The 27,739-nt window shown below is 43.2% G+C and overlaps 1 protein-coding gene across 1 annotated transcript; it reads right to left on the minus strand.

Annotated features, from left to right (window-relative positions):
- Nucleotides 1–3,815: 3,815 nt before the first annotated feature.
- On the minus strand, nucleotides 3,816–26,807 carry LOC310646930 (solute carrier family 2, facilitated glucose transporter member 11-like; the record flags this gene model as incomplete). Its single annotated transcript, XM_083373761.1, has 12 exons — nucleotides 3,816–4,022; nucleotides 4,229–4,356; nucleotides 12,253–12,328; nucleotides 12,590–12,691; nucleotides 13,205–13,315; nucleotides 13,631–13,818; nucleotides 17,719–17,867; nucleotides 18,849–18,978; nucleotides 19,276–19,400; nucleotides 20,883–21,043; nucleotides 21,269–21,367; nucleotides 26,784–26,807. 12 exons carry the CDS (start codon nucleotides 26,805–26,807, stop codon nucleotides 3,816–3,818), a joined length of 1,500 nt encoding a protein of 499 aa, XP_083229887.1.
- Between the last annotated feature and the right edge of the window lie 932 nt (nucleotides 26,808–27,739).

Consider the following 27,739-nt stretch of genomic DNA (forward strand, 5'->3'; position numbering starts at 1 on the left):
TCCCACCGTAGTGGTCCCTATTTTTCTACTTGCATTTTTTACGTGCTTTCGAACTGCTAGGTTGGCAGAAGCTGGGATGAGTAAAGGGCGCTCACTCTGCTACGCGGCACTTGGGATTCGACCCACCAAACTGCCGACCTTCTGATCGACAAGCTCAGCGTCCTAACCCACTGAGCCACCGCGTCCCTTCAAATGATACCTATACTTAAAAAAGATTCAAATTTGGAGGAATGGCAGAGAGGTATTAATAAATTTGTTTGGGCAGGGAAGAAATCGAGAGTTAAACTTAAGGTAATGCAAGATATACGTGAAAGAGGTGGTCTTAAAATGCCCAATTTTAAATTATACTATGAAGCTGAGGTATTATCACTAATTAGTAATTGGTTCAATTCAACACAAGGGAGATTATTGAATATTGAAGGATATGATTTGTTATATGGTTGGCATGCTTATTTATTGTATGATAAAAAAGTGGATAATGTTTTTAAGACACATATATAAAGATATGCCCTGTTGCGAGTTTGGAAAAAATATTGTTATAAGTTGAACCATAAAATTCCAATTTGGGCAATACCTAAACGATAGAAAATATAAATGTGGGATTTAAGCATGATGTGACTACATATAAAGAAATTCTTAGATTGAAAAGAAATGTGTGGCAATTAAAGCTATTTAATATTTTAAAAGAAGGAAAGATAGTACAAACTTGGTTTCAGTATGGGCAGTTACAAGCTAGATGGAAACAGGATCAGAAAATTGGTATTTCTATAGTAGATGAAAATTTGGTTAAACAAATTAGAGATCAAAGTCCTGCACATATAAGAAGGATATATAATACATTGATAGAATTAGATTCAGAAACGGAACTTGTTAAAGATTGTATGATAAAATGGGCCCAGAATATTCAAGAACCAATAACGATGGATACTTGGGAAACAATATGGGTCAGAAATGTAAAATTTACACAGGCACAAAATTTAAGAGAGAATTTTATAAGATGTTTTATAGATGGAATTTAGATCCTAAGAAATTGGCATCTATGTATTCAAATTATCAGCCTAAATGCTGGAGGTGTGGTTGTGATGATGCAACGTATTATCATATATGGTGGAGCTGTAAAAAAGTAAAAGCTTTTTGGATTAAAATTTGGTGGAATATGCAGAAGATATTTAAGAAAAAGATAAAATTTTCTCCACAATTATTTTTGCCACAATTATTACTATAGACTCTACTGCTATAGAAACTAAATTGATGCTGAATTTAATAACGGCAGCAAGACATTTGGTAGCGCAATATTGGAAGAAGGAGTATTTGCCTACTATAGAAGAATGGACTTCAAAAGTTTTGAACCTGGCAGAAATGGCAAAAATCTCAGCATATTTGAAAGACCATTCGCAACAAAGATATATTTTGGAATGGAGAAGATGGATTGATTATATCCAGAATAAATATGGGACTAAAAAGTTTCATTTAGCATTTGAATGAGTATTAGAATTTGTTATTATTTAGTTATTTTTAAGGAGAGTTAAAGTGCGATAGGATTCAAAGTGTTATTATAGTTAGTTTGCATATTATAGTTTAAGATTGTTAGGGTCAATACCCTGTATTTGCTCTGGGAAGTCGGGGGGGGGGGGAGGGAGAGGGAGGGGGAACTGGGTGGGGGTGGGGGGATGGGTTTTTATGTTTAAAATGTATCTGTAAAACTCTAATTTAAAAAAAAGATAAGTTGTGTAAACTATAGAAAAGAAAGGAACAACATTCAAGGTTCTTATGCCAATCTTTCTATATTGAAGACTGGGAGAGATTTCTTCATCTGCCTCTAAACTAGAAATAATTTTTATCCTACACTAACTTTGCCTACAGTGTTATTGCTGAACCTGTTTTAATTGCTTACAATTAATTGATCTTCTAAATAAAGGATATATAATATTTGTTGTTAAAAAAAAGAATCAAAACGATGAGGTAGCCGAATATACGCAAGAATTCTGGGCCATCACCAGCAAGCTGAACTGGCTGGAAGACATCCTCCTTAGCCATTTCAAAGACAGCCTGAATTACGACCTATATGACCCTTGCCTACCCAAGTGGGGCCCACACCAACTTGACAAATGGTATGTCCTGGCAGAGGAAGCCGAGGAAAACAATGGAACCGCTCACCACCTGAGCCGTCTGCTAACCATAACAATGTGGCCATCTGCCTTTCACCCTATGGCCCTCTGAACTTCTCTTTACCGGCAGCGAGGGAAAAGGGGGTGGGGAAAGATGCAATGCCTGGGACTTGGGATTGAATGATCGTGCCGACAGAGTCAGACTGATGTTATTTTTCCTGGAGTAACACCTAGAAATCTGCCAGTTTGAATTGCCCGGAAGAACTGCGGGGTGGGGGGCTGCTTGGGAACACTTTAAAACATTGAATGTTGGGGAGAATCCCTCAGATCCTGTCTAGCATGCCTACTATCAATTTCTCTTAATAAAAAATCCTGTTGGAAGAGTCCGTTTCCAAGAGTTCTGTTTTCTTAAGATGTAGATTGAAGTGGGTCCTTACAGAAGGTCTCTGCTACTCTGAAAACTGGTCCTAACCAGAATTTACTGATATGATAGCAACATTAGAGACAACCCCTAGGAATGAACAAGCATAAAAGGTAATTTGTAAAAAAGGGCAGGGGGCAATCAAATTAGAGGAGTGGGGGATGTAATGGGGTGGCGATAAGGTATTCACTTTAGAAGCTTTGGATAGGTTGTGACGGCATAATTACAGTATGATTACTAAGCCAATGAAGAAGAGGTGGGAGGTAAATTTGTAACAGTAATGGAGAATATGAAGAATGAATACTGAAGATTTAGGATGTGTCCACTGTGTGCTTGCATGCACAAGGAGCACCCCCTTTGCAAAGGAGTACAAATAAATTACCATGGTTTTCTCCTGGAAGCTTTACCTGGTGATTGTTGTTTTTTTTTTATTATGTTTAGATTTTTGTCCTGACCCTGTTTATATTTGTCTTATCCATGTCAACCTTTTGCAGAATAATCCTTGGTATAAAACTGTCAAAGCACAGCCATTTGCTCAGACAAATTGTATATTCTTAGCTTCAAGCAAAGAATCTAGTGGGAGGCCGCTTGAAGATTCTTAGTTTAACAAAAATGATCTTTGATGGACGGACCAAGAGATCGAATTTACGAAGTCTATTTCTCCCTGAGAAGTCTCAGAAAGAAGTATCTTTCTTTCTTAAGAAGTCTCCTTTCTTAGCCACCACTTGTTATATATCTAAATTAGCTTTTGTACTCAGCCAGATTGTGCAGGAACCACAGAATTTCTTGTGTTCTCTCTATACTTGTCTGGAGTAGTTCTGGGGGTAATTACCCAAGAGAGTAATTTGGGCATAAATTGGGGGTAATGGAGTAATTTGTGATTACTTGTTTGTGAGTCAGGGATCCAGTTCTGAACTACCATTGCTGATACATTTGTGCAAAATGCTTTTTTTGTGGGAATAAAAAGATTCTTCAAGATCAAGAGAAGGGATAATTGGGTCAAATAGTTTAAGAACTTCTGATATAGGGTGTCTGCAGGGTATGGTCAAAAATATAAAGATGGCAGCCAGTTAATATGTTTATGTTCTCTGGACACTGGGACTTAGAAGACAGGCTTTGCAGTGCAGGGTGCAATAGGACACATCAAATGTTTTTCAAATGTAAAGAGGTGGATTTTGCTGTTTGTGAAGCTATATAAAATTTCAGAAGAAATACTATAGTGTCGTGAATAGTAAATTTTATGTGCTGTACAATTCTCAAAATACAGAGATTTTGCAGTTGAAGAGTTAAAGTTGGGTACAAAGTACAGTTTCCTTTGGAGAATTATTTTCTGTGAGAAAAACTTGTTTCTTTGCATAATTTAGCTTATTAAACTCCATTGTAATTTCAAGAATAGATTTTCCCTTTGTTTCTGGAAGATATAAGTAGATGATTACACTTGAAATGGCCAGGATCCCCATAAAAATCAGAAAGCAGAAGGGACCAAGATATTCCTGAAAACAGAGAGAAAGAAAATTAAAACTTAAAAAAGGCAACAGTGTTGCATTCTTCTTTGAGGACAGGGCTGGATCTGGTTCATTAAATAAGCCCTGTCCTTTTTTATTTCATATTGTTGTCAGTTAAGCCATGACAGAAATATGCTTAATGTGTATATAACACCTGGTCCTTTTGTGACTTGGCTAAATCAAGTTACTCTTACCACAATGAATGGGAAGATCATCCCAAGCAGAAAGAGCCCCATCCAGTTGATAAATCCCACAATTACAAAGGCAGATGGACGGTATGTTTGATTGAAGATTTCCACCATAACTGATATTGTGGCACCAGCTAGCAAAGAGGGAGAGAAAGAAACCGTAATATGACAGTCAGTGCTCATGTGAGGCCTCCAAGTGTGGGAAGAGCAAAGAGAAAGGTTTTTTTGTAGCCATGGATGGACTGGTCATCCTGGGCAAGGTTAGATGCATTTCTGAGGGCAGCAAGAAAAAGTTTTCTTGGGCTCCTGCTCTTCATTCCTAAAATCAGGTGAGCAGCCTTATTACATTCTCTGAATAGGAGCCCATCATTCCAGGAACCATTATTGTTCTGGGGAGGATTAAGAGATGCACCTCAGCTCAGGTGTTGAGTGCCTAACAACAGAAAGGCAGATTGCTTAGGGAAGAGCTATAAGGTCCTTGATTATAAACTCCATTTATTTATGTGTCAAACTTGTATGCCAGGTGAGTCTCAGTGGTATGCAATACATGTTCCATGTATGTGCTTATGTCCAAAGAACACCCAAATTATACATGCATTAGATGTAAACGATGTGAACTATTAGAGGAAAAAGTAATGCACTTAGAGGCAACTCTAGCCAAACCCCAATCTACGATAAAAAAGCTATACCCAAACCAACCAAATAATGAACAAATAACAAATAACTCCCAGAGGATTTGACCCCAGTGATAGGAAGACAAATGGAGGTATGTCCCACATAGAAGGAAACACAATACTCAAAGAAAGAAGCAGCACACAACTAACAAACCCCTTCTGCCCAGTCCAACCCAGTCAGAAGCAGCCCCATTAAAACTGAGCAATCGATTTCTCCCCTTAGATGGAAACACGCAGACCCACCCCTCAAAGAAAACATGCAGACACCTAGCAAAGAAACAACTTCAAATATCCCTAAAAATGTCACATCAACAACACACCTGAGATAAACAGAAAAGGACCCCAGACTGCAGCCCCCCAAAAAGGAAGGCGAGTGTTGGTAATAAATTCTATCCACAAAGGAACAGAATCATCCATCTGCAGACAGGATACACAAACCAGGGAGGTATGTGGTCTCCCTGGAGCAAAAATCAAAGATGTGGCTGAGAACCTAACCAAAATAATTAGGCCTACAGATTAGTAATCCTTTCCTCCTCCTCCACATTGGGACAAATAACACAACTAAGAACCTGAGTACAAACAACTAGGTAACTGTTGGACAGACAATGACAGGTAGGGGCTCCACAGCCGCAGGGGGCCCTGCAACAGCTGGGAATGCTGCCACCGCAGTCTGTAAATGCTCAAGAAACATTTTAGTGAGTCTCTGGGCTGACAGGAGTCCTTTGCAGGTTTGGTGTTGCTGTTAACATTGGATGTTCCAGTTCCGACAACTAGTGGCTATCGCAGCCATTTTCTCTGCTTTGCTTTTTACATGATCTTTCTTCTATTTAGAATCAGGTGTAGAATTGGGGAGGGGGGGGTTGGATGAATGCTTGAGCTTAACTAGCCATAATAATAAACGCTGCTTTGTGGGAACCCAAGGACAACTTGATAACGTTTTGGCGGGCTGAGGAGCTGGAGTGAAAGCCCACATTTCAGGCTAATTGGAGAATGTGATTTACGACTGCTTATTAGGGGTGGAAATTGCAACTTGTTACTTTGTATCCGGGGGAAGGGAAACTAGTTTTGGGTTCAACTATGTAGTGCCGATACTTTGTCTTCTGAATAAAATGTTCTTTAAGGGAGAATCCTTGCCTTGAAGTTCTTTATTGGGTTTCATTTATTGGAACCATGACACCATTGGCTAAAGGGTTGGTGTCGCCAAGAAAACTTTGATTTTCTGGATCACAGACTGCATTTTCTATGCGAATGACTCTTGGCAAGAGATGGGCTGCACCTCACAAAAACAGGCAAAAGTGTACTCAGAAAAACACTGGCACAACTCCTCAGGAGAGCTTTAAAACAAAACTGAGGAGGAAGGGTGACCAATCTTTAGAATCTCTAGAACCCAATCATAAATCCCAAGAAAAAAAGAAAAATTCCAACAACAATCAGTAGGTGCAGGAAGCACACCCACAGACAGGCATAAAAGCCTTAAATGTTTATATACAAATGCTCAAAGCTTGGGGAACGAACAGGACAAACTAGAAGCAATAGTACACGAGGAAAGGTATGACATAGTTGGCATTACAGAAACCTGGTGGGATGAAACCCATGAATGGAATGGACTGATGGATGGATACAAATTGTTCAAAAGAAACAGGTCTACAAAAAGAGGAGGGGTTAGGCAGACCTGGCAGAGATGGCGAAGATTTCGGCCTATTTGAAAGATCATTCGCAAGAACGCTATATTATGGAATGGAGAAAATGGATTGAGTTTATCCAGAATAAGTATAGGGTTAAGAAGTTTTATGTAGCATTTGAACAAGTCTTCTTTCTTTTTTCTTCTTTTTTTCTTTTAGTTTTTTTTATATATATATTTAATATTACTAAGGCTTGTTTTATCCTATATAAGCTAGAGAGTGATGGATTTTAGAGTTTATAGTTGTTAGAATATGATTGTTTATGATTGTTTTTTATTTATACCTTGTATTTAGCTCTGGGAAGTCGGGGGGGAGGGGGGGAGGGGGGAGAGGTAGGGGGGAGGGAGAAGGGAGGGGGAGGGGTTTTTTTAAAGAAAAATTGTATGTTAAAACTTTTCAATAAAAAAAAGAGGAGGGGGAGTTGAATTATATGTAAGAGAACACTACATATCTACAGAAATGCACATGATCAAAGATAAAATCTTTCTGGAATGTATATGAGTCAATATAAAAGAGAAAAAAAGTGACATTGTCATAGGTGTATATTACAGGCCACCCAACCAATCAGAAGAAATAGATGAACTCTTTGCCAGCCAGTTAACAAACGTATGTAGGAAGCATACCATAGTAGTAATGGGCAGGGCTTTTTTTCTCATAGAATGCTCAGAACGGAGTTCCGGCACCTTTTTTGGATGGAACCTTGTAAGGTAGGCAAGGCAGGTTGTATGACGTGTGTGAGTTCTGGCACCTTTTTCTTTTACAAAAAAAGCACTGGTAATGGGAAACTTCAACTATCCAGATAGCAACTGGGAGACAAACTCTACAGCAAGCAGGAGATCAAACAGATTCCTAACCAACCTAGCCAACAGCTTTGTCACCCAAAAGGTGGAGGTGGGAATTAGACATAAACCCATACTGGACTTAATTCTTACTAATAGAAAAGAAGTGATGGAGTTGAAGTTGCTGGAACCTTGGGTGAAAGTGACCACATCATACTGGAATTTAATATAATGCAAACACCAGCAATAGAAAACAATCCAACCAGCGTCTTGAACTTCAAAAGAGCTGATTTTAACAAACCTAGGAAAGTTCCCATGGATGAAAATCTTAAAGGGGCAAACAACCCAAGAAGCATGGAAACTCTGAAAAATGTGATCATAAAAGCCCATACCAGCACAATACCACTGAAAAAGAAAAACAAGAAATTCAAGAAAAAACCAGCATGGCTGCACAAAGATCTCTCTGACAAACTGAAAGACAAAAAGGACAAATACAAAAAATGGAAAGAGGGGAATATAACTAAGGTCGATTATCAGCAGACAGCCAGAAGTCAGGAAAGCAAAGGCTCAGAACAAAGACTCGCAACAGAAATCAAGGATAATAAAAAAAGTTTCTTCCAACATATTAACAACAAGAAAAAAGTCAAGGAAACTGTAGGCCCACTAAAGAGAGAAGATGGCAAGGAAATTACAGGCAATAGGGAGAAAGCAGAGCTGTTTAATTCATACTTTGCATCAGTCTTCACACAAAAAGAAACTATAGCCCTACATACCAAAAAACCACTGCAAAAGAGAAACTAGAAACAAAAAATAAAATAAGCAAGAAAATGATAAGAGAACATCTATCTGACCTTGACAAATATAAATCACTGGGACCCAACATGTTACATCCCAGAGTTTTCTGAAGGAGCTGGCAGATGTTATCTCAGAACCATTGCACCACATCCTTCATAAATCCTGGAGCACCGGGGAAGAACCTGAGGATTGGAAAAGGGCTGATATGTTTCCCATCTTCAAGAAAGGGGGGAAAAAAACGGGCCTAGGAAACTACAGACCAATCAGTTTAACATCAATACTTGGGAAGATCCTAGAAAAGATAATAAAAAAAACAGTTGATCTGTGAACAACTAGAAGTAAACAAAATTATAACTAGTAGCCAGCATGGATTTGCCAAACCAATCTTATTTCATTCTTTGATAAGGTGACTAAACCAGTAGACCAGCAAAATGCTGTGGACATAGTATACTTAAATTTCAGTGAGGCATTTGATAAAGTGGACCACAACCTACTCCTTGGTAAGCTAGAAAAAGGTGGAATAGACAACATCACCAACAGATGGATTTGTAGCTGGCTGGCAAACCATAATCAATGAGTAGTGCTCAATGGCACTACGTTCACATGGAGAGAAGTAAGCAGTGGGGTACCACAAAGTTCTGTTTTAGGTCTAGTACTCTTCAATATCTTCATAAATGACTTAGATGAGGGAATTAAAGGGGAACTCATCAAATTTGCAGATGACACCAAATTGGCATGAGTAGCCAACACCCCAAGAGACAAACTCAGGATCCCAAAAGATTTTGCCAAACTTGAACAATGGGCCCTATCCAACAAAATGCATTTCAATGTGGAGAAAAGCAAAGTTTTACATTTAGGCAGGAAAAATCAAAGGCACAAAGACAGACTGGGCGAGACCTGGTTTAAAAACAGCAACTGTGAGAGGGACCTTAGAGTCCTAGTGATCACTTGACCATGAGCCAGCAGAGTGCAGCAGCAGCCAAAAAAGCGAATACAATCCTGGTATCAACACTGCTAATATCAGATGTTCTTGCTTGACAACAGATAGAAATGCAGCCATTTTCTTTATTGCTTTTAGAATTAGTTGATCCTGGGACAGGGAATAGGGATGAGAGTCCAGCTAGTCATAACAATAATAACTTAGCTGTGAGAACCCAAGGACATTGGGCCCAGAGCTGATAGTGTTTTGGTGGGCTGAAGGGCTGGGGAGAAAGCCTGTACTTCAAGCTAATTGGGGAATGTAATTTATGACTGTTTATTGGAGGAGGGAATTGCACTTTGTTACTTTGTATCCAGGGGAGGGGAATTTAGTTTCTGGTTCCAACTATTTAGTGCCAATACTTTGTTTCTTGGGTCGGGAATCTGCGAACAATGGTGGAACAGTACCTCCGATGCTATGTGCTATGCTATCAACAAACAAACCTGACTGACCTCCTCCCTTTCACAGAGGTGGCTTACAATAACACTGTTCATAGCAGCACCGACTTCACAACTTTTAATGTGGTCACAGGAAAAGAGTTCAGCCCAATACCCGAATATCCTCAGGGACCCTCCACTTCCCAATGGGTGAGGGGGTGGGAGGAAGTATGGAAAACCACAAAAGCTGCTTTGAAAAATGCTTCCGAGAAATATAAAAAACAGGCAGATAAAAAAGGGCTCCTCAAAGGACATTCCAAGTTGGGGAAAAGGCTTATTTGTCCAAAAATCATTTACCGCTTAAGTTACCTAGTAACAAGTTAGGACCGAAATACTTAGGACCCTTCCCCATTGTAAAGATTATTAACCCGGTCACAGTAGAACTAAAACTTCCCAGACTCTTAGGGAAAGTTTACTCTGTATTTCATTGTAGCCTGCTGAAACCTTTTCGGGATTCCCCCTAAGAAAGCACCTGGACTTCTCATAGTAGCAGGACAGACTCACTATGAAGTGAAACATATTCTTGATTCTAGAATTTTTAAAGGGAAATTTCAGTACTTAGTGCAATGGAACGGATATCCATTGTCTGAGGCCCCCTGGGTGAAATCTAGCGATGTAAAAGCTGACAGACTCATTAATAGGTTCTATAAGAAACACCCTAGCAAACCAAGAGGCAACCCCTAACCTATGATTTTGTTTGCATTACAGAATTTGTCTTTTTTGTAAGTGGGGGGGGCGGACGTCAATGCTGCTAACATCGGATTTTCTCTATTGCTTTTAGAATTAGTTGATGCTGGGAGGGGGAATAGGGATAGAGTCCAGCTAGTCATAACAATAATAACTTAGGACATTGGGCCCAGAGCTGATAGTGTTTTGGTGGGCTGGAGGGCTGGGGAGAAAGCCCAGACTTCAAGCTAATTGGGGAATGTGATTTATGACTGTTTCTTGGAGGAGGGAATTGCACTTTGTTACTTTGTATCCAGGGGAAGGGAATTTAGTTTTTGGTTTCAACTATGTAGTGCTGATATTTTGTTTCTCAAATAAAAGATTCTTTAAGGTAAACAATGCCTCGAAGTTCTTTTGAAGGGTTTCATCTGTCAGAATCATGACACCTGGTTTGTATAAACAGAGGCATGGAATCAAGATCATGTGAAGTATTAGCATCACTTTATAAAGCCCTAGTAAGACCACACCTGGATTACTGCAGCCAATTTTAGTCACCATATCAGAAAAAAGATGTTGAGAGTTTGGAAAAAATTCAGAGAAGAGCAACTAAGGTGATCAAAGGCCTGAAGTCTGAAACATATGAAGAACAGCTGCAGGACTTGAGTTTGGCTAGTCTAAAGAAAAGAAGAAACAGGGGCAACATGATAGCAGTATTCCAGTATTTGAGAGGCTGCCACAAAGAAGAGGGGGTCAAATTATTCCATAAAGAACCGGAGCGCAGGAGAGGAAACAATAGTTGGAAACTGATCAAAGAGAGAAGCAACCTGGATTTAAGGAGAAAGTTCCTAACAGTGCGGACAATTAACCAGTGGAACAGCTTTGCCTCCAGAAATTGTGGGTGCTCCATCATTGGAGATTTTTAAGAGGAATCTGAACAGTCACTTGTCTGAGATGGTATGGGTGCTCCTGCTTGGGCAGAGGGCTGGACTAGAAGACCTCCAAGGTCCCTTCCTGCTGGATTCTAGTCTATTAAGCAGCTCACAACATTCAAAGCAAGGAAATTAAAATAACATCAATTAAAGGAGGGAAAAAAGAAAGAAATAAAATATGGCAAGAATGATAGACTGGAAATGAAGCAAAGGACCTCACTTTTCCTTGCCAAAGACCTGGGTGAAGAGCCAGGTTCATGGCTTCTCTAAAGTCTAAACAATAGCAGACTGTGGGCCTTCTGGATCTCAAGGAGAGCCTCATTCTAGAGGGCCAGGATTGAATAGAATAGAATAACAGAGTTGGAAGGGATCTTGTAGGTCATTTAGTCCAGGGGTGTCAAACTGCTGGCCTGTGGGCTGGATGCGTCACGTGGAAGCCATGCCCACCCCATTGCTGGCAATTGCTACAAAGAAGGTGTGATTCTGTGGTCCTAATAAATGTTGCTATTTAATCAAAGGAACCTGGAGTGTGACAACCCTGCCAGATCAAAATAGCTGTACAGTTACTGTGGGAGATAGATGGTCCCTCAAGTAACCAAGCCCTAAATTGTGTATGGCTTTAGAAGTAGTGAATTGCACTGGGAAGCAAGCTGGCCCTCAGTAAAGCTCATGAGGCAAAGGCGTTACATGGGAATATTGAAGCAAGCTCGTCACTGTGCCATTGTATTCTGGACCAGTTGGAAGTTCCAGGTGGTCTTCAAGGGCAGCTCCATGCAGACTGCATTGCAATAATCAAGCTGAAAGGTGACCAAGGCATGAATCTGAAGCACCCCAGGCACAACTGGCATGTGAAATGAAACTGTAAAAGGTCTTTCTGGCTACAGCTGCCACCTTCCTTTGAGCTGGAACTGCAAGCCCAGGAGGACCCCCAGATTGTGCACCACCCCTGAAAGGGGAGTGCAATCCCATCCAAGATCAAAGATGGAATATCCTCAGATCTGAGTGGCCCAAACCCCAAAGCCTTGGGCTGGAGATGGTTCTTCTCCATCCAAGCCTGTACAGCAGTCTGTCCAGGGTGGAGATACTCACAAGGTCCAATTCCATAGAAGATGACAAAGAGGAAGATGAAAATGACACTCAAGTTGTGCATCCAGAAGAAGCGATGCTAGAATGAAAAAAGGCTCCTTTAAACGTAACAGCAACCACACACTGATTCCTAAGGCAATTGGAGATTTGAGGTGTCAAATTGAGTTAAGGGGACATTTGGCCCTCCTGATCTAGAATGGGGTCCAGAAATATGCCCACAAAGCATATCTGAATGGTCTTCATTTTGGCATCCATCCCATTTTTATTTTGCTATACCTCACCATTGCCAGAAGCAGATACTTCTGCTTTTGTCAGAAAAAAACTAAAATATCTCCCTTACTTGGAATGAAAGGGTTACTGTGAGTGCAGCCAGCACCAGCAGCATTGCAGCATATCCTCCCCATAGTAGAAGTTTCCGCCCAAAATGCTCAATCAGAGAACTCTGAAAGGCAGGAAAAGGAAATACAGAGAAAATATATTTTGATGGGCTAATTGTGATAATGCTAACAATTATTTTCCAAAATCTATTAACAGAACAACAGAGTTGGAAGGGACCTTGGAGGTCTTCTAGTCCAGCCCCCTGCTCAAACAGGAGACCCTAGACTTGGGTTGTCAAACTTGCCACATCACAAGGTTTTTGTGAGGTTTTTCCTCATTGCCGGAGCTGGGGTGGGTGCAGCTTCTGCATGATGCATCCACCCCACAGGCCGGCAGTTTGACATCCCTGCCCTAGACCATTTCAGACAAATGGCTGTCCAATCTCTTTAAAAAGTGCATAATGGCACCCTCACAGATGATGCAAATCACATCTGTCTCACAGAAAACCAGCTGTCAGCAAAGACGAATGGGGCCAGCACCACCTACCATCTTCAACCTGGCTCTTGAGAAAAAGGAGCACATGGTTCTCCCCACCTTTAATAAGGTCCCCCCTTCTTGCCTGTCCTCTTGAACTTACACACAGGATAGACGAGAGGCACTCGCAGATGCCAACACCCAGTGCAATGTATGGAATGAGGGATTCTTCAAACTGGGCTGTGCGAAAAACTTCAAATGAGTAGAAGTATATCTAGAAAAGAATAAAAAAATGAGAGTATAGGCAGTGTTTTTAGAAGGAAAGGAAAAGGAAAGAAGAGGATTTTTTTTTTTAGGAAAGGGGCCTTGGATCCAGTTAATAACACCTCATTTTAAGTAGGGGAGATTAATGTCCAAATCAGCCTGCAGCAAATAAAAAGGCCCAGAAACATTTTTTTTTAAAAAAATGGTTCTATGATTTTGCAAACCTGGGTTTTGTGATGGACTGAGCCACAGGTTGCGTTACTCTCTGCCAATAGTGACAGAGGGCTGCAGCCGTTGTGTGGATTTCTTTGAGCAAAGACTCAACTGCATTGATGCCACACAGCTGCAGAGTGCTCATGACGGTGATCATCACATACAGTTGCCAGCGCAGTGATTGGGCCTTTAGCACCTCCAGGACTCGGAGACTTTTCGTGCAAGACATGGCTGCCTTTTCCCTCTTGATGTCCTCAATCTCAGCTTGATGGTCACCCTCACCCCAGAGCTGTTTGATGGCTGTGGAAAGAAAGACACACATGATGGCACCCTCTTGTCCCTTTGCCCACTTGGGTGATCCTAGGTCAATGTACACTTCAGGAGATTGATTTATGGATAAGAAATCCATGAATCTGTTATGGAGATGGGGGAAAGTTATGAGTTAATATTTATATATTATTGATAACCTATTGCCAGCTATACTAAATACACAAAATCAGAATACAATACTGTAATAAATTCTTACAATACTGTAAAAACAGTAAAAGAAAAGAGTATGAAATATATTTATTTATTTTATTAAATTTATATGCTGCCCTTCTCCCTAAGGACTCAGGGCGGCGCACAACAATAAAAATTAAAAACATAAAATAGAAAATTTTAAAAAGAATTAAACAAAAAATACAATAATTATATGACAATTTAAAAACCAGTAAAAAGCTAATTAAAACTGTAGTCAGTCCAGGCCTGCTTGTTGGAACAACCACGTCTTCAGGTCACAGCGGAAGGACCGAAGGTCAGGGGCTGTCTGCAGCTCTGGGGGCAGTTCATTCCAGAGGGTCGGCGCACCCACAGAGAAGGCTCTCCCCTGGGGGTCACCAGCTGGCATTGTCTGTCCGACAGCACCCTGAGGAGGCTGACTCTGGGAGCGAACCGGGTGATGGGAGGTTGACAATGGCAGCAAGTGGTCTTGCAAGTAGGGCTTTAAAGGTTATAACCAGCACCTTGAATCGCACCCGGGGGGCAACCTGAAGCCAATGCAACTCGCACAGGAGTGGTGTAACATGGGAGTACCGAGATACTCCCATAAACACCCACGCGGCTGCATTCTGCACCAGTTGAAGCCTCCGGGTGCTCTTCAAGGGCAGCCCCATGTAAAGAGCATTGCAGTAATCCAAATGAGACGTGATGAGGGCGTGGGTAACCGTGCATAGGGCATCTCGGTCCAAAAAGGGGCTCTTTCTGAATTGATTAATTAAACAGCCTCTGAAGTGAATCTTTGCCACTAGGATCCTTTGAGAAGTTTCCTAGTAGAGACAGGATGTTATTGTTGGAGCTGATGACTGGTTGAAGGATTTACAAGAACAATGGTGTAAGGATCCTTATACTTAAGTCTGCATAACATCTGAATGTTATTTTAGAACAGCATCTACCTTGTTTTCTAAATTTCCAGCAAGATAATTGGATAGATCATTTGCAAATTGCAGAATATGCATACAACAGTGCTTATCAGACAACAATTCATACTGTATGTGTCTTTTCCCTAAGTATGGTGCCTTGATTCTCATTTGCACGAGACCCTTCTTTAAATTCAGCAGTGGACAACTTTTGACAATTAAATTAGTTAAAAACAGATCATGCCAAACCGATCTTATATCATTCCTTAACAAAGTGACTAAACCAGTAGACTAAAGAAACACATTGGATGTAGTATACTTAGATTTCAGTAAGGCATTTAACAAAGTAGACTACAACCTACTAATTGACAAGCTAGGAAAAGGTGGAATAGACAACAGCACCACCAGATGGATCTGTAGCTGGCTGACAAACTGCACTCACCGAGTAGTCCTACATGCACATGGAGAGAGGTAAGCAGTGGGGTACCACAAGGATCTGTCTTAGGCCCAGGACTCTTCAATATCTTCATAAAAGACTTAGATGAGGGAATTGAAGGGGAACTTATCAAATTTGCAGATGACACCAAATTGACAGGAGTAGCCAACACCCCAGAAAGCAAACTCAGGATCCAAAAAGATCTTGACAAACTCGAACAATGGGCCCTATCCAACAAAATGAGTTTCAATGTGGAGAAAAGTAAAGTCCTACACTTAGGCAGGAAAAACCAAAAGCACAAAACAGTAACTGTGAGAGGGACCTTGGAGTCCTAGTGGACAATCACTTGACTATGAGCCAGCAGTGTGCAGCAGCAACCAAAAAAGCCAATAAAATCCTGGGTTGTATAAACAGAGGCATAGAATCAAGAGCATGTGAAGTACTAGTACCGCTTTATAAACCCCTACTGAGACCACAGCCAATTTTGATCACCATATCACACAAAAAAAGTTGAGTTTGGAAAAAATTCAGAGAAGAGCAACTAAGATGATCAAAGGCCTGGAGTCTGAAACATATGAAGAACAGCTGCAGGACTTGAGTTTGGCTAGTCTAAGGAAAAGAAGAAACAGGGGCAACATGATAGCAGTATTCCAGTATTTGAGAGGCTGCCACAAAGAAGAGGGGGTCAAATTATTCCATAAAGCACCGGAGCGCAGGAGAGGAAACAATAGTTGGAAACTGATCAAAGAGAGAAGCAACCTGGATTTAAGGAGAAAGTTCCTAACAGTGCGGACAATTAACCAGTGGAACAGCTGGCCTCCAGAAATCGTGGGCGCTCCATCACTGGAGATCTTTAAGAAGAGACTAGACAATCACTTGTCTGATATGGTGTAGATTCTCCTGCTTAAGTGGGGGGGGGGTTGGACTTGAAGACCTCCAAGGTCCCTTCCACCACTATTCTAGTGGTGATTTAGCAAGTCTTGCAAGATCAATGTAACAGACAAAGGATTTGCAGACAAGCATCCTCAACCTGATCCCAGTTTACAAATGGGTTTATTAAGTTTGGACTTCTACTCAACATGCTGCCTCCTTCCAAAAAATTAGATGACAAATTTATTATTCCATTTCCTATTGAAGCTGTTATTAATCTTGTGTACCAAGTCAAGCTACTTGACTCTATCAAGGTGTGTTTCATATTTCATTGTTCCCTTCTGCTTCCCTTCCTTTCATTCTTCCATTTCACTTCTGCTCCCATTTCAGTTAATGACAAACCTGAATGTGAAGTTGATTCCATCCTGGACTCTCAGTTGAATTGCACTCAAGAAGAAACTGGTAAGGAGTGCAGTCTTTGTAGCCATGGTATTGTCCAATACGCGCAAGTGCTGGATTTGTCATCAGGTGCTTGGTCTTTCCTACTTTCTTGGTTTCATTGCTTTTTAATGCTTCTTCCTTTATTAGGTCATTTTATGTATTTTTGCCTTCACAATAAAGAGGGGGTCAATCTATTTTCCAAAGCCCTGAGAGGCAGGACACCAAGTAACAGATGGGAATTTATCAAGGAGAGATCCAGCCTAGAACTTTCCTGACAGTGAGAACAATTAACCAGTGAATGGCTTCCTTCCAGAAGTTGTGGATGTGCTCTCACTCTCCACTCTCACTTTAAGAAGAGATTGGACAGCCATTTGTTCAGAACAGTATACGGTCTCCTGCTTGTGCAGGAGATCTCCAAAATCTCTTCCAACTCTGTTATTATGTATTCTGTATCAAGGTCACTACCTGACTCTAGTGCCTGGTTGATGGTTGATTTGCAAGCATTTGATCTAGTGCTTCTAGTTCACTTTGTATCCAGTATATAATTACTGCAAAGGATTGAAGAAGTGGGCTAATCCAAGTGTTGATGGTTTTAATAGTATTTCCGCCATTAAGCATCGATTTCAAGACTTTCCTTATGCTTTCTGTATATTCTTTGGTTATACTGTATTGACCTCCAAGTGTCTAATGCTATCTGATTGTTGGCGACCCAGATGTTTATAAATATCCTCTGTGGCAAGACTTAGTTGGTTTTCAACTGGCATTTTAATTCCATCACTTTTTAACCAATTTTCAGTTCAGGAGATGGCATGGCAATGGAAAAACATAAATCTCTCAGGTTTAATTGGCAGATCTCCCAGATATCATAGAGGACAGGTAGATGTTTCCTTCCCACTTCCTCTCTTTGTAAGAGCAGATCCCCAGCCTCTCTCTCCCCAGCTGCATTATTGGTCCCGTTTGCCTCCAAGGCAGAGGACTGCTTGACCTGATAGTCTTCCAAGTATAGCAGTATATCCCTGCCCTGTTCTCTTTTGGGCTGGAGAAGGAGGATCCTACCTTTCAGGAAAGCCTCTTCATTGCCTTTCTGTATCAGAAGGTACGGTGGGGAGTCAGGAAAGCATGGGAGCATCACCAACTGGATTGTGGCTGTGAGCCCACTAAAAGCCAACAGCAGGGGCCACAAGGACTCGGAGCCCAAAATTTCCCTGCAGAAAAAGGAAGAACATAAGGGAAGGCTTTGGTTTTTCTCCACCAGACCTTATTTGCTCACTACTTTATTCACCACACTCTGCAAATCTCTTGGCATGAATAATGGACTCCCCCTGCGGATTTTACTTTGCTAGTCATTGATGACTACAGGAACCGGTGCTCATCTCTATTTCAAGGCCATTGAGCCAGCGCTGTCCAAAGACGTTTCACAGTTATGTTGCCAACATGACATCACAGAGTACTGCTATCTTCCCACCAAAGCAGAACCTATTTATTCATCCTATGACATGGAGCTTGGGGTCTTGATTCTGGGCTGACAGCTTTCCAGCCAACAAGCCCTGTGTCTTGACCACTGAGCCACCCAGCTGGGGGCGGGGATTATGCAATCTTCTTCCCTCCACTAAGCAAAGATGGAAGAAAATTCCTCCTCCAAGACTCTTGGGATTGAATGGTATTTAAAATTTAAATTTAAACCAAAATAGATAATACAGATTTGTTTAAACAGCGAATAATCTGTGTAATTATCAGACAACGTGAAGGTAATATTTTTATTATGTGATTTTAAAAAGTGGGAATTTGAGGTTTTCCACTGGGAAGTCACTCTTATTGTAAGCAATGCAAGACCACACTGTGTGGCCTATTTGAAATTCTGTGGAATGAAATTGCATCCAAGAAGGTGAGAAACTTGAGATTCTACAATTTATGTTCCTGAGTTTACCATAACATTTTCAAAATATTTTTGCCTCATCTGTATCTAGATCATTTATTTTTAGAGGAAAAAAGAGATGGCTGATCAGATTTCAATTGTACAACAATTATCAAGATAATGAATAATCCAGTTCATGTCATAATATTTTCACATCTTCAGGTTCAATGCTCCAGTTCAATTGTGAAATTGAAGCTTAAATTAAGTGTTTCCTTCAAACATCTGGTGATTTAAATGGCTTTCACTGAGTGTGTTTTGGAAAAGGACTTACCCAAGACCAATTATTTGTCCTGCAACTTTGCCGAGTGTCAGAAAAACGGCGACTGTGGCGTTTGTAAATCCCCGCAACTTCTTTGGCGAAATCTCTCCCACATATTGAGGATGTATATTAAAAGAAAACCCTTCAGAAAGGAAAAGGGTGGCAAAGAAGAGTATTGAAGAATTGGCCAGCATGTCACCTAAGAGGTCATGTCATTAAAACCATCTTACTGTACATTGCAGAGAGGCATTACTGAGTTATGGGCAATGGAGTGAGAAGGATTACAATGACACCAAGTGAATCAGAAGGGAAGAGAGAGAGAGAGAGGGAGAGGCCTGTGTCAAGAAGGACTCTGAGTTAACCACTCTTGAATCAGCCTCTCCTCTAAAACATTGGATCACAGCAGAATTTTGCCCATATGCCAACCCTATATAGCTACCAATGCCAATCCCATATAGAAGGCGTCCAAGGAGAATCATCTCAAAAGATTTGGCCATCTTGCTGAACCCCATGAACAGGGCAGCCGTCAGCATGATCAGGTTTGTGAACATCTGGCACTTCTTCCTGCAACAGAGGGGGGGGGGCATGAGAGATAGGCATTTTCAGTGGTTTCCCAGCAAAGCACAACTCTATCAGCAGCACACATTAAATTGTTTTCGGTTTCTATTGAAATATGAACTTTTATAATTTGCAGAGCAATTCATCAGGGCAGCACATTGTATCCATGCAAGGGGATGTGCTTGCCTTAAGTACAGCTGACTCCTGCACTCCCAAATGAAGGAGGAGAATGCTAACCACCAGCAAAGAAAAAACAGTGCTATTCAAATTCTGCTTGGATTTAGTTTTCAGGAATGATCGAAACCAAGTCTTTCCCGGGGAAACTGTTGAAGAGCAGGATGGAGAGGCAAGATGGAAGCATAACTGATGTCACCATATACAGGTAGTCTTTGGTTAATGACTGTAATTGGGACTCGATTTTCCATCACTGAGCAATGTAGTCATAAAATGCGGTGGCAATCATTACCATTATTAAGTGAGGATCGAGTCATTAAGTGAGGATCTCCTGACAACTTCCTGCTGGCTTGCAACAAGTGAGGTCAGTGGGGAGCTGGCAGGAAGAGGCAGATCCCAGGTAGCTCATAAGCAGATGGGCGGAGGTAGGAGGCTGCTGCATGATTCACTAAACAACAACAAGAGGGGGTGTGAGGGCTGGCAAGGAGTAATCTGAGTGGATTGAGGCTTGGGGTGGCTGCTGCAGGGTACAGGAGGGTGCTTGAGGAGAGGCCAGTGAGGAGGGGTAGCCTGAGTGCTGCTGGGGCTGTGGGAGGCTGCTGCAGAGGGAACTTACTTGAGTGACTTGTGAAATATGAGTGCTGGGGGCTGTAACTGTCTAAGTACGAGTCGGTTGCCAGGCACCCTGTGTGACTGCTGGGGAGGCCAGAATTTTGAGGACCCCTTGTAAGTACCACTCATGCAGCAGCATCGTAACTTTGGTGGATGAATAAGTGGTTGTTAATCAAGAACTACACATAAGGAGGGTTCAGATGCAGAGTCTTTGACTGAAAACAACAAATCTCCATTATTAAGCAAGGTACTCACTAAGTGAGTTGCGCCTCATTTTACAACCTTTTTCTGCCATAGTTGTTTAGTGAATCACCGTAGTTGTTTAGTGAATCATGCAGTCATTAAGCAAATCTGGCTGGGAAGATTGACTTTCCTTTTTGGAAGGAAAGGTTGCAAATGGTGGTCACATGACCCTGGGACAGTGCAGATACAGGACTATCTGTTATCTCAGGTTTACAGAAGGACAAGAAAGAAAATTGAGAGATTGAAGGCCCTGGAAATATTTAACGTCAAGGAAGGAGTATCGCAGGGCAGTACTGTGACCACCATCTTGACTTTTAGTTTTACCATACCGTGTGAACACCCTGAGTAGTGCCAAATGGCTACAACCAATGTACAGTTTCAAACATTTTGAATACTTAGTACTTGGAGATAAGAAGTAAGGGCCACATTATAGACAGATCTAACTAGAGAAGAAGTTACTTTCTATATTTTGTGGTGAGGTATCCACAACAGACACTCCCTACGAGTCCTCCAATCCCGTAACTGGATACTATGAAGGACCACAACAAGATAACATTCTCTTGAGGCAGTGGTGAGCCATGTCGTTCCAGCCAGGTCTCATTAATGAATTTTTTAATATGCTGTGGATAAAGAAAATGCATTCATTTTACAGTTAATGAGTTTCTTCACTTTTTCACATGAATTTACCTCTCAGCCACCCCAGCACAAAGCCCCAGCCACCCCACCGCTCTGGGCACCCCAGGTCCCAGAACTCCTGGATGAGCAGCCTTCTCTGCCCCTGGCTGAAGCACCAATGTTTGGACTGAAGAAAAAGCCCATAGAAAGGAAGGGGCACTATCACTTACCTTGGAAGGATAGTTTATTACAGAAATGTGAAACCCATAAGGGAAGCTGCCCCCTATTCCCAGCACGAGGATCATTTGGAATAGTCCCCGGTATTGAATCTGGAAAGAGAAAACACATTAAGGGAACACCAGTTTCCTACTAAAGCTGCATCCTCAAAGTTACACCTGTGCACACAGCTCAAGAGAGAGGAAGGACATCCATGAGGCTGGATTGCAGCCTAGAATAATGTGTAGCTTCTCTGATCAACTCTTCCTTAGGGGGTCCCCAGGGGAAGGTGCCAAGTCTGGCTGCCTTCCCCCCCACAAATCAGACTGAATCTCTTTACAACCTCTGTCCAGCTGGAGAGTTCTCAGGCTTTCCACCAATGAAATCTCCCCTCTGGAACAAAGAGAAAAGTGTTCTGGGATCTTCCCGCTGGGAGCTCAGAAATACAGAACTGAACTTCCACGTGCCAATGTCAAAGTTCCAGCTGAAAATCCCAACAAAGCAAAACACCAGAGACATTGCGATCTCTAATGTAAACTTTATTAGGCATATCACACCTGCAAGTTAAAAAGAATACCAGCTCTGGCAATATGGTGGGAAGCAGATAATTAAAAGAGTAAAACTTTCCCTCCATCTCTGACAGCTCAGGTCACATTGTCCAATTAATCTTCCAGCAATTGTTATGGGAAGAAACTTCGATTCGCCAAAACATTTCCTCAGTGGCTTCGGCTCTCATGCTGATAGGGAGCACCTGTGAATCCCAAGCTCTTCCCTCTCCCCCCTTAACTGCAGGCAAGCTAGAAGCACAATGGCAGTCTTAAACAGTAAATTTTGTAGCTTGACAGGCTGGCCCCCTAGAAAGGAGGGTGAACCTGGAAAACAAAAAGGAATACACATCATTGCTTATTAATCCTTCCTTTGTACTGGTCCCGGCTTCTGGGGGTACTTAGTGTTGTGTACATAGTTATTGGTATTTGACAGCTCGGCGCCTGGCAACAGCAGGTGGCGTCAGCATACGCTCTGATTGGCCGGCCAGCTTCTGGCAGGACATTCCAACGCAAACGATTGGTTAAGAGCTTGCTGGCCAGAGTATTTAAAGGGCTAAAAGGGGCTGCGGGAGAATGAAGTGACTACCACAATAAAGCTGAGTTACTGAACCTCTGGCTGTCATCTGTTCCCTCACGGTCCAGTCCATGCTATCTAACACTTAGCATGGAATCATTTTATCAAACAATCCACTCTTATATGCTGGGCTTTTACCCATCTAGCTTCTGACATCAGATAACCCTCCCACTGGATTAAGTACAGTAATTTCTCTTTGTGGATTCTAGAATCAAGGATTCGCTTATATCCCCTTCTACCATTATTGAGGCTGGGGCTGCCCCCCCCACTGGTCTCATTGTGGATCCCCTGTATGGCTTTAGCAAACTGCAATGGAATACGGGTGCACTTTTCCCAACAACCTTGGTAGTTTTAGTCTACTGTCACTGGGTTAATGATTTTGTGAAGGGGAATTTTGCCCCTAACGTCTTACAAGTTTGTCTCAACTTAAGATACTTAGTAGACAGGTACACTTTATCTTCTACATTTCCTGAGGAGCCCATTTTTATCTGCTTTTCCCCCCTGGTTTTCGACTTCCTTATTAAAGCCGTCTTAACATTGCTCCAGACCCATTGGCACGAACCCACCCAGTCACTTAGGGTGCTTGAGGAGGGGGGCTTCTATGGGCACTTTAGTATTGGCACTTCCACCGCTGTGGCTAACTTAAATGGGGTGAAACCAATGCTGCTGTGTACTGCATTGTTATACACTACCTCTGCAAATGGCAAAAGCTCTGCCCAGTTTGTTTGCTGGTAGTTGACATAGCAACACAGGTAGTGATCCACTATTGCATTAGCTCATTCTGCAGATCCATTCATACTCGGAAAGCAGAACTGAGCCCCTGGGAGGACCCAATCATCCTTACAAACTCCCTCTAGAACTTAGCAGTAAACTGGACCCCACAATCTGAAATGATGCGCTTAGGTGTTCCATGTAGCTGGTAGATGTGTTGCAAAAACATCTTCACTAGCTTCTGGGCCGAAGGGAGTCCAGCACATTTGATGAAGGGGGCTTGTTTGGAAAACAAATCTATCACAGTCCAGATCACGGCGCTTCCCCAACTCTCCGGTAGCTCCACTACAAAATCTCTAGTTATCTCCTCCCAGGATCTGGTCAGATCAGCCACCTGCTGCAACAGTCCCGGACTCTTCCCTGGCAGTTTCTTGCTAGCTGCACAAACAGCACAGCTCCTCACATAACTCTCAATGTCTTTCTTCATTTTTGGCCACCAGAACTGACAATTGGCAAGATATAGCATCTTCAGGTCTCGTTACTCTCTTGGGATAGATTGCTGCTCCCCCCGCACCCTATGCTCCCTTGCTGCATTCAGGGGTTTTTCCTTAACCCCCCTTCCTTCCCAGGCTGCTTTTCCCCCTTGTTTGGAGGACTTGGGCCTGACTTCCTTATAATCATTTGTTCAGAGGCTTTCTCCCAATAGATCTGCCCCTCCCACCCCACGGGCTACAAAGCCAGGTTCAGGATCACATCCTCTGCTATCTTAGAGGCAACCATAAAGCAGATAGTCTCTTGGTGGTCCCCAAATTCTAGTTGCACTGACTCTGTCAAATGGGATGTGGCTTTGCCTTCTATTAGATTGCCACCAAACTGCTCGAACTTCACAGGTTTCTTAAGCTTCCTCACATGTAACCCTAGTGTCGTGCCAGGCAGGCCCGACATTCAGCAGGGGCCCAACATCCAGCCCTCTTTGAGGCGAGGCACACAGGCCCCACCCGTCTCTCCGCAGACGCACCTCCCATGCCACGGATGCCTCCCGCGCTCTCCCGGCTCTCAAGAGACACGGACCCCACCCGTCTCGCCACGGGTGCACCTTCCTCGTGGCGGATGGCACCTACGCTCTCCCAACTGGCAAAGCGCCCGAGACGGCGTCCCGGGGCTTCCTGGTCAGCTGTGAGGCGTGCGCATGCACAGGACAGCTCTTCCGGGCCCTGCCCAGTGCCGGCAGGCTCCGTGGCCTCCTCATCGGGGGACGGGCTTGTTCACGCCGTGTTTCCTGCATCAAGGCTGATGCTGGTGCAGACAGGAGAACACAGCGTCGGCAGGCCTGCTGAGGGGCAGCTGCTGGCTCCCATCCTCCAGAGCGCGTGGCGAGGGACTGTACCCACGGAGCCCACCAGCGTGGCTGGGAATTTGGCGGTGCCAGGGTCCATGGGGGGCGGAGGGCTGTCCTTGGGTGGGAAATGGTTGTGGTGAATGAAGGTGGTGGGTCACGGGGCTGTGGTCTCAGGCTTGGGTGGGAGCTTACCTGGCGGGCGGAGAGCGCTGGGTGTCAGGGCAAGGGGCAAAAGACACTGACAGGGAAGGGCAGGGTGTAAATAGGGGACAGGCGGATGTGGGCGTGTTTGGGTGGAGTATGGGCATCTGCCTTGGGCGGGTATTTAGCAGTGTTGGTTGCAGGTAGCAGCCAACGCTGACTTTGTTTTCCTTTGGACTGCTGTTTGCTTTGAAATAAACTTTTCCTGTGGACTCGGCACTCGTTCCGGCTGCGTTTTTCTTTCCTGCTCTTCCGGACGAGGCTGAGAGTAAGTCAGCGTTTTACCCTCCTTTTGCTGTGTGACCTTTTGGGTGAGTTGGGCATGGTGGAAGGCATGCAACAGGCCACTCCAGTGGCTGCTACAGAGGACGCGGCTGGGGCTGCTGCAACGCCTTCTGAAGTGGTGGAAGTGGGGGAGGAGGCGCTTCCAACGGTAAGGCCAAAACAGCAACCTCCTCTGCCAGCGGACTCTGCGGTAGAGCCACAGGAGGCCGGAAGCCGCGACCGCGGAGGGGAGTGGTGGCTGGGCTCCGCCCTGGGGCACAGAGGGCTTGATTGGGGCCAGGAGACCCGGCTGAAGGGGGCTTTGTTGGAATGGAGGGAACGGTGCCTGATGGAGGACAATGGCGAGGAGTGGAGTTACTCCACCGCCCCAGGCAGACAAACTATGGACAGGACGTGAGACAGATTTGGGGAGGTTGGCGGCCAGGAGCCAGAACCGGGCTGGAACCGGGCCGGTGGTCTCTCGCTGGTCGGTCCGGCCCGTCCCATTTCCAATTGGCCAGTCCAAGGTTCCGGAGCCCGCCCAGTCTCAGCACGTCACATGAGGGCCCGCCCCCTGCGGCCCCTGTCTGGAGCACCTCAGGACCCTGGTCAGGAGCAGACGGAAGACCTGGCCAGCAGCCAACATGGCTGGTCGGGGGACCTCGGGCCTTGGGGTCACAGGTGGGGCCTTGGGGTCCTGGTGTGGTGTGGGGACCACCACCCCTACCACCACTCCTAAAGCACAAGAAAAGAACTCTGTCATTTGCTCCTACAACCTTATTCTGGAAAGTGGTAAACATCAACTGGGGTGAAGACAAGAGCTTTCTAAAGGTTAGAGTATCCAAGGAAGAATCCCACTTCTGCTAATTCTCTAATTAATGTACATCTTAGTGATGTAACACCCTGGTCCCTGCAACACAGGCATAGTGTTCTCAATATGCAAAAAATTATAAACCAATTAGCCTGATTAATGTCAGGGGCAACATCTAGACAATAAATTAGAGGACCAGCTCATTGATAACCATGTGCTTGCAGAGTCCCAGGCAGGGTTACTCCACAGTTGACCACATTGCATCATTTCATAAATAACATGACAATGGAAAACTATTTTCTTTGTGACTAATTCATGCAGCTTTTGATCCTATTAATAGGAAAAAAGCTGCAGATTAAGTTAGATGGTTGAATTTGAAAAAAAAGTAATTGATTTTAATCATGACACTATATACAAATAATCACATTCAGATTAAATTTACCCTAGGGGGATACCTGACAGAGGACTTCAAGATTTCTAATGGGGTAAAAAAAGAGGTGTGCTTGCCCTTCTCCTATTAATGATATTGCGTTGCTTGCCTTTTAATCAAACATGTTAGGATGCTACCAGACTCCTCCTGATTAATTGTGCACATAAGGGATGTTTTAATAGAAACTCTGCATTAAACTAATAAACTAATTTATGTCTTGTCAGACATGTTGTAGGGTCGGATGCTCAGAACACAAAATGCCATAATGTTCCAGCGCAATAAGGAGCTCCATCGCTGAATCCCACTTTTAGAGTACTCTCCCTGACATCCCCAGCCTTCTCCCCAACTCCAGCTGGTGCTCAGCAGCATCCTCTCCCTGTGCTACTTTCACAGCACCCCCACCCCTTTCCGGGAAATTGGGGCCGAGCTTCCAAAAAGTGGTAGGCATTTGGAGAGAGAATGCCTCGCTCAGGTAGCCGAGCATCTCTGGTAATTCCCTTCACAAGTCCTAAGAAAGGTGGGCTATAAACAGAACAAACAAGCAAGTAGAACTCCCAGTGAGGTTTGCCATCAGGAGCTTTTCCTCTCTCCATGCGTTTGTGTGTGGGGTGTGGGGTGTGGGGGGTAAATGATAGGTAGCCCAGTACTCACCAGATCTGAGAGGAAGCTAGCCATCTCTTAGCTAAGGAGTGAACAGGAACTAATTTCCTGTAACTGGAAGGCACATGGGCTGCTTTTCAAAGAGGTCTCTTACTGCAGAAATTAGCAGTTGGCCCCATTTAATTAAAGTTAAACTTTGCCATGCAAGTTTCCAATTAATCTATTAATTTTGCTTTCTCTGCAAAGTTGGAGCTTTGGGGTTAAATAAATAACCCAGCAGTAGATACAATGACCAATTAAAGGATCAGAAACTGCCTAGCTTCTGCTAACACCCACAGACCTGGGAAATATTTGCCCTTTGCTGCCATCAGGTTATATAAATTTCCTCTTGCCTCACTGAGTCCTGAAAACCATGTGTGAGATGGTTATAGATATGAAACTTTCTGCTAGCAGTTGGTTAGAGTAGACCAGATGAATTCACTTTCTTGGACCAAAATAATGTAATGTTAGTGACGTTTACTGAAATCGACATTTCTTCACTGATCACAGCAGGCAACATTTAAGCAATTGCTTAAAAAGGCATGTGATGTCACCCTCCACCCACCCCCATCCTGACACAGAGACATTCTGCAACCACTCTTCCCTAATCCTCTTCTTTGAACAAATGTCTGGCTTGCATCAGCACAACCCTGGCCATGACGGATCACTTCTGCGATCTGGATGGCATCTGCACTTCTCTTGGTCATTGTGTGGAGCTGTTGGCATCTCTCTAACTCCCTCTGGTCCGGGGTCATTTCTAGGAGGTCAGCATCCAAGAAGAGGTCCATACCCACATAAAGCTGAATCTCGCTGGGCTTGGAGAGCATCACAGGGATTTGTTCATATCTCCGATACATGATGGTCTAAAGTACAGATTCATTAGTTTCTATACTCATGAATGAGTGTCCCAACAATATAGTTAAACAATATCTGGTTCAAGAGAACTGGTGAATCACTGTGATAAAACA

This window comes from Vipera ursinii (genome assembly GCF_947247035.1).
Source record: "Vipera ursinii genome assembly, chromosome: 14".
Taxonomy (NCBI): domain Eukaryota; kingdom Metazoa; phylum Chordata; class Lepidosauria; order Squamata; family Viperidae; genus Vipera; species Vipera ursinii.